The following is a 6,266-nucleotide window of genomic DNA, read 5'->3' on the forward strand; positions in this document are numbered from 1 at the left end:
CTCTGCCGACAGTCTTTCGTTCCCCGCCCCAACCCCCGCCCGAGCTCCACCCCATCCTGTGGCCGTTCGGGCTCCGCCTCCGCCCCAGTTCCGGTTTCGGCCTCTACTATCCGGCTTCGGCCCCTGGGGCTCCTCGCAGACGCCTGCTTTCCCTGCTCCACACGGGCACCTCCTCCTGGGCGTCCGCCGCCGGCATCCCCGCTCGCCCCGCCCGGGGATGGGGCCTTCCACCGGCCTGGGCCGGCCCTCGTGGGACCCCCGGGGCGACTCGGCGCCCCCGTGACCACCCAGCCCGCCCAGTGCTGCGCCCCCCAGGATGAAGGGCGGCGAGGGGGACGCGGGCGAACAGGCCCCGCTGAACCCGGAGGCCGAGAGCCCCGCGGGCTCGGCCACGTACCGAGAGTTCGTGCACCGCGGCTACTTGGACCTTATGGGGGCCAGTCAGCACTCGCTGCGGGCCCTCAATTGGCGCCGCCTCTACCTCAGCCGGGCCAAGCTCAAAGCCTCCAGCCGCACGTCTGCCCTGCTCTCGGGCTTCGCCATGGTGAGGGGAGGGAAGGGGCGCACAGGGTGGGGGTGAGGCACATGGGGGCAGGGGGTCGCGGGCCAAGTAAACGGGTACCCAGGGGAGATGGGACAGAGGAAAGGGAAAGCAAGGGTTTTTAAGAGGTAAAGGAGTACAAAACAAGGTCCCAAGGGACTACTCGAGTCCCGTTTTACGGGTGTGCGTGCGTGTGTGTGTGCGTGTGTGTAAACAGACCCCTAGCATATACTGGGCCATAGGGAGTATAAACAAGCCTCCAAGGTGTCATGAGGGAAGACAAATCACCAAGGGGGATACATATGCGAGGGTGGGGCAGAGAGGTCCAGAAGGAGCGTGGTCCCAGACAGAAGTCATTACCAAGTTCACCGGAGAGATTCAAAGGCAAATCAGAGCTGGGTGGGGGCCCTATAAACAGGACTGGGAGAGTCAAAGAAAATAAACTGGATGCAGTAGTCCCCCAATTGAAGGCGGCCCCATCCCCAGGAGGATGACCAGTCCCTAGCAGGCACAAAGAGGGCTTGGTGTAACCCAGGACAGCTTTGAGCAGAGAGGATGCCCCTGAGGAAGCTGCTGGGGAAAGAAGGTGATTAGGAAGCTGATACCTGATTCCTGATCTGATAAACTGCAAGTGTGGGAGGATGATATCAGCTAACGGTCCCGAGGAGGCCTCATAGGAAATGGGACTGAAGGAGTCCCAGGGTCAGGAGGAGTCAGCAGACACAAACCCTGCCTCCTCTGGGCCTGTGGCCAGCTGTGTGACCCTGGACAGGCATCCAACCCCTCGAGGGCCAGTGGGAAACTGTGAGATCATAGAGGCTGTGCCCTCTGTAGCCTGCAAATAGCTGCCCCAGAATGAGCTGATTCTTGCCAAACTCTAGATCCCAGTGTGTCAGAGCAAGACACACATCAGAGATGGCTCAGACTACCTGTTTATTGGGCAGGCATAGAAACCAAGGGCCAGAATGGGGCAGTGCCTCTGCCAAGAGTGCTCAGCAAATGAATGCTGCAGAATGATCTAGGACCCTGGATCACTGAACTGTTGTTAGTCCAGAGTTTCTCCACCATCATGATGGGAAGGAGAAAGCAAGCTGGAGGGAGGCGGTCTTCATAGGAACCTATGGAGATGGGGATGGAGGGGTCACAGCACTAGGTGATTTGCGTTAGGCTCTGCCCTGCTCTTTACCAGAGCCTCTGTATTTGAATGATGAGAGGAAAAGTCTATCCCTAGGCGTCATCCAGGGTCTATGGTTTTCTCTTTGGGGGCCCAGTATCCATAGGCCAGCCCACTTTTCCTGATGTGGGGTCAGCTAGGGACAGGGAAGTGACTTCCTTTCACCTGTACAGACTGCAGAGGGAAGGAAGCGACTTCATGGACCTGGCTGAGGGAGGTCCCCCACCCCCATCCATCCCGTGGTCCAGCCTGTTCCCAAGGGGACAATCCAGCCTGCTGCTGGACTTGCACGTTGCCAGGGTGACAGCTTAAACGCCAGGACCTTCTCTGCAGGATCAAAAGGCCAGATGAGTGGGTTCTGGGGGCAGGACTGCCCCAGTCCTGCCAGGGGAGAGCAAGGCTGGGTCAGACTCTGGGAGAAACCAGGCCTAGGCCTGGCCCAGATCTCTGTCTGTGGAAACTGCTAACACTCGCCATGGCCCAGTTTCCCAAAATATTTAACTTTGTCTTCCTAACCACCACCCTCCAGACTGTACCTTCTTCCTTCCCCCAGCCCCAGAGCAATCTAATGGGTCCTGCTAGAACCAGGCATGGGGAAAGATCCAGATTCTGGTATTTGGGTACCCTGGGTTAGAATCACATCATACAAATTGTATTGCCCTGTCATGCAGTACCAGGTAATGTGTGTCCCATGTTATGCAGTACCAGCTTTTATGTGTACCACATTTATTATTCTGTGAAGTAGGTACCACTACTATGACCATTTTACAGATGAGAAAACAAATCAGAGATGTTAAGACACCTGCCCAGGATCCCACAGCAAGTAAGTGACAGAATTTGAACTTAGGTAGTCTGGCTCTGGAATCCAAATTTATACAACTCTAGAATAGGATCATCAACGCAAATGTTTGCAAAGGACAGGCAGGTATTATATGGACTGAGTGGGGATGGCTATCAGGAGACCCCATGACCTGTCCAAAGGGAGCAGTCATGACTCAACTCTAGCTGATAGTTGACATGTAGGAATGTGGGTCTGGTGTAACCAGATCTTCCAAATTTTCAAGGGGTTCTAGAAATAGGGATATTTATAGGAAATCTCTTGAGTTTTAAAAGTGCAACCTAGTTCCTTAAAAAACACACTGTATGAGCCAAGCAAAACATGTGTGCAAAGTTGGCTTGGGTTCATGGTATACCAGTTTGCAAACTCTGGCCTTGGACTTCATTCAGTGTTCTTAAGAGCCTTGCTCTCCCCTAACACTAATAATAACACTAGTATTAAGAACAGTTAATAACCAAAAAAAAAAAAAGAACAGTTAATAACCGTAATAATAACAACAAACACCTAGAGCTTACTGTGTGCCTTATACTATTCTTAGTGCTTGGTGTACATTATCTCACTTAATTTTCACAACAACCCTGTAAGGTAAGTAGGTATCATTATCAATCCCCACTTTCCAAATGAGGAAATTGAGGCATAGAACTAAATCACTTGCTCAAGATTCCGCAGCTTGTAGAGCTGAGAGTAAACCCAGGCGGCCCAGCTCCAGAATCTGCTTTAAAAAAAAGATTTTATTTATTAGAGAGAGAGAGAGAGAGTGTGTGTGTGTGTGTGCGCGCGTGCGTGCAGAGGGAGAGGGAGAAGCAGACCCCTTCTGAGCAGGGAGCCTGATGTGGGGCTCGATCCCAGGACCCTGGGATCATGCCCTGAGCTGAAGGCAGGCGCTTAACCGACTGAGCCACCCAGCCACCCCCACAACCTGCTTTTTTAACCCCCCTAACAAGGTAAGATTTTCAGAAATGTGTCATCTAATGTGTCAGCCCTCTCGATAGCCAGGTGCAGAAACCAAAGCCAGAACAGCACAGAGCCTTACCAAGGTGGCCAGTTCCTTCACTCGACAGAGACTAAGCACCTCCTTCCTGCCAGGCACCGTTCTAGGCCCCAGGGATGCACTGGTGATGTATACCAACGGGCAAAACAACCCTCTACTGCCAAAGAGGTGGTGGGCACTCAATCCGTCTCCTCTGTCCCCATAGGTGGCCATGGTGGAGGTACAGCTGGAGAGCGACCATGAATACCCGCCAGGCCTACTGGTGGCCTTTAGTGCCTGCACCACCGTTCTAGTAGCCGTGCACCTCTTTGCACTCATGGTCTCCACGTGTCTGCTGCCCCACATAGAAGCCGTTAGCAACATCCACAACCTCAACTCTGTCCACCAGTCGCCACACCAGCGACTCCACCGCTATGTGGAGCTGGCCTGGGGCTTCTCCACTGCCTTGGGCACCTTCCTCTTCCTCGCTGAAGTTGTCCTGGTTGGCTGGGTCAAGTTTGTGCCCATTGGGACGCCCTTGGGCACACCAGCCCCCGTGGTACCTGCCTCCCAGGTGCCTGGGACTCTGTTACCACTGACCACCTCCCTTCGTCCAGCTTCCAAGGCGTTCTCCACTTCTGTAGCTCCATCACGGGCTGAGCCATCTGAGGCCTGCCCACCCCGGCAAGGGTGTGTTGCTGGAGGAGGGGCCCATGGGCCAGGCTGGCAAGCAGCCATGGCCTCCACGGCAATCATGGTACCCGTGGGGCTTGTGTTCGTGGCCTTTGCCCTGCATTTCTACCGCTCCTTGGTGGCACACAAGACCGACCGCCACAAGCAGGAGCTGGAGGAGCTGAGTCGCCTGCAGGGGGAGCTGCAGGCTGTGTGAGGCCCACGTGCGCTACTGCTGTAAACACTGCCGCCCTCCTGTCTGCAAGAGGACCCCGGTCCGCAGACCCCATTCCCTGCCCCTGCCTGGAGCCGCTTCTTGTGGCCACTCTCAGGCAGAGACCAGATTCCTGCCTTCAGGGTCCTTTGGGCTGGGCCTTGGAGCAGCTTCCACATTCCCAGGGATTCTCCCTGTCAGTCTATCCCAGTCTGTCTACTCTACATCTGGGCTGGGAGGAGCAAGCGAGGAAGTAGCAGGTCTTCAGTCCAAGGATCATGGTAGGTAGAGGGGAGGCAGGGAGATCCTGGTCAGACCTTTGGTGCTGACCCTTAGCCACTTACCCCTGTACAGGATGTGGAGGTCAGAAGGTTACACACCCAGCCAGCTGCCTCAGAAGGCAGTCAACCCTTGCTTTATTTCTGTAGAATCTACTTTGTGGTTGGCATTTGGGGGAAGCTTTCCCCCATCTCCAGATTTTGATGGGTTCCACATTCTTGCTTTAGCTGCTGTAGAGAAGGATTTGTGTGGTTCTACCACAGACATAGGTCCAGCCTTACCTAGGAGGAGCCTCCCTATTTTTGGAGGTTCAAGTGCCTGCCCCACTGCCCTACACCCACACTTAAGCTTCTATGTCTGGTTCTCACTCTCCTAGGCCAGGGCTGGAGATCTTTGGAGACTGAGGGCCCATGTGCCCAACCTGACTCCCTAGAAAGGGTCTTGGGGTGAGAAGGTTTTAAGGGAGAAGGTCCAGTCACTAGCCCTTGGAATACAGAGCTATTCTGGCACTGAGTTTTTGATGCACCTTGTTTTGTATAATAAAATGTGTTTCACAGATGTCTCTGTAGCTTTGAATGGGGTGAAGGAGAGGCCGCCTTGGGATCAGGTGACTTTCTCTCTCTTATTTTTTTAGAGTTTATTTATTTGAGAGAGAGAGTGTGAGCAGAAAGGGAGAAGCAGACTTCCCACTGAGCAGGGAAGCCGACATGGGGCTCGATCCCAGGACTGTGGGATCATGACCTGAGCTAAAGGTAGATCCTTAACAGACTGAGTTGCCCAGGCGCCCCCAGGTGACTTATTCCTAAGAGCCAGGTGCGAGCAGGTATACCAGGAGGTGGAGAATGGTTCCAGATATGACCCCCTTCTGGCGCTGACGGGGGCCAGTAGCTCCTGATTTGGAGACTGAGTTATTCCAAAGCCAAAAATGTTTGCACTCTTGTTCCTGAGCCCAGAGTCTCCATCTCTTCCGTTGTGGATTTAGAATAAGCTTCTTTTGGTGTAACTTTCTTGAGTGACTACTACATACTAGAAGCTAGGTAACCTTATCTAACTCTCACAACCACCTCAAGAGACAAGTATCATTTGCATTTCAGAGATAAGGAAACAGACCTGCGAAAGCTGAGGGAGGATCTTGCCCAAAGCCAATGAAAACTTGGACTACCTTTACCATAGCATGGGGAATCTCTTTCTGATATAAAAAGCCAATACCTTTCAACTGAGACAAGAGAAAGGAATCTGCTCTCATCACCATGCGTTCATGAAAATTCAGCCTAATTTTCCTCAAAATTTTAAGGGGTTCTAATCCTCTCATCTATTCTTACCACGTTGCGACCTCGATCAAGTCCGTCTTTTCTCTTTTCCTGTTACTTAGAATTGTGAATTTGCATGAACCAGGCCTACCTTTCCTGCACTGTTCCGACGCCTACAGTAGTCCTGCGTGACAGGAATTAACATCTTTTCAGAGGAAGAATCTTAAGTTCAGAGAGGTCAGTGGCTTGCCCAAGGTCACACAGCGAGGGACTAACGTAGATAGAAATGTCTGAAAGCTAGGGCATCCTCAGCTCAAGCCGAGGGGTC

At 53.2% G+C, this 6,266-nt stretch overlaps 1 protein-coding gene across 2 annotated transcripts; it reads left to right on the forward strand.

Annotated features, from left to right (window-relative positions):
- The first annotated feature begins 82 nt into the window (after window positions 1-82).
- ORAI3 (ORAI calcium release-activated calcium modulator 3) lies at window positions 83-5,239 on the forward strand. 2 transcript variants are annotated; one of them, XM_044915687.1, is made up of 3 exons: window positions 83-544; window positions 3,750-4,079; window positions 4,194-5,239. In XM_044915687.1, exons 1-3 carry the CDS (start codon window positions 317-319, stop codon window positions 4,410-4,412), a joined length of 777 nt encoding a protein of 258 aa, XP_044771622.1. In that variant the 5' UTR covers window positions 83-316; the 3' UTR covers window positions 4,413-5,239. The 2 variants fall into 2 exon arrangements, with proteins under 2 accessions (XP_044771622.1, XP_021556292.1); XM_021700617.1 differs by having other exon boundaries at window positions 3,750-5,239.
- Window positions 5,240-6,266: the final 1,027 nt, after the last annotated feature.

The sequence above is a fragment of the Neomonachus schauinslandi genome, chromosome 5 (assembly GCF_002201575.2).
Source record: "Neomonachus schauinslandi chromosome 5, ASM220157v2, whole genome shotgun sequence".
NCBI lineage: Eukaryota > Metazoa > Chordata > Mammalia > Carnivora > Phocidae > Neomonachus > Neomonachus schauinslandi.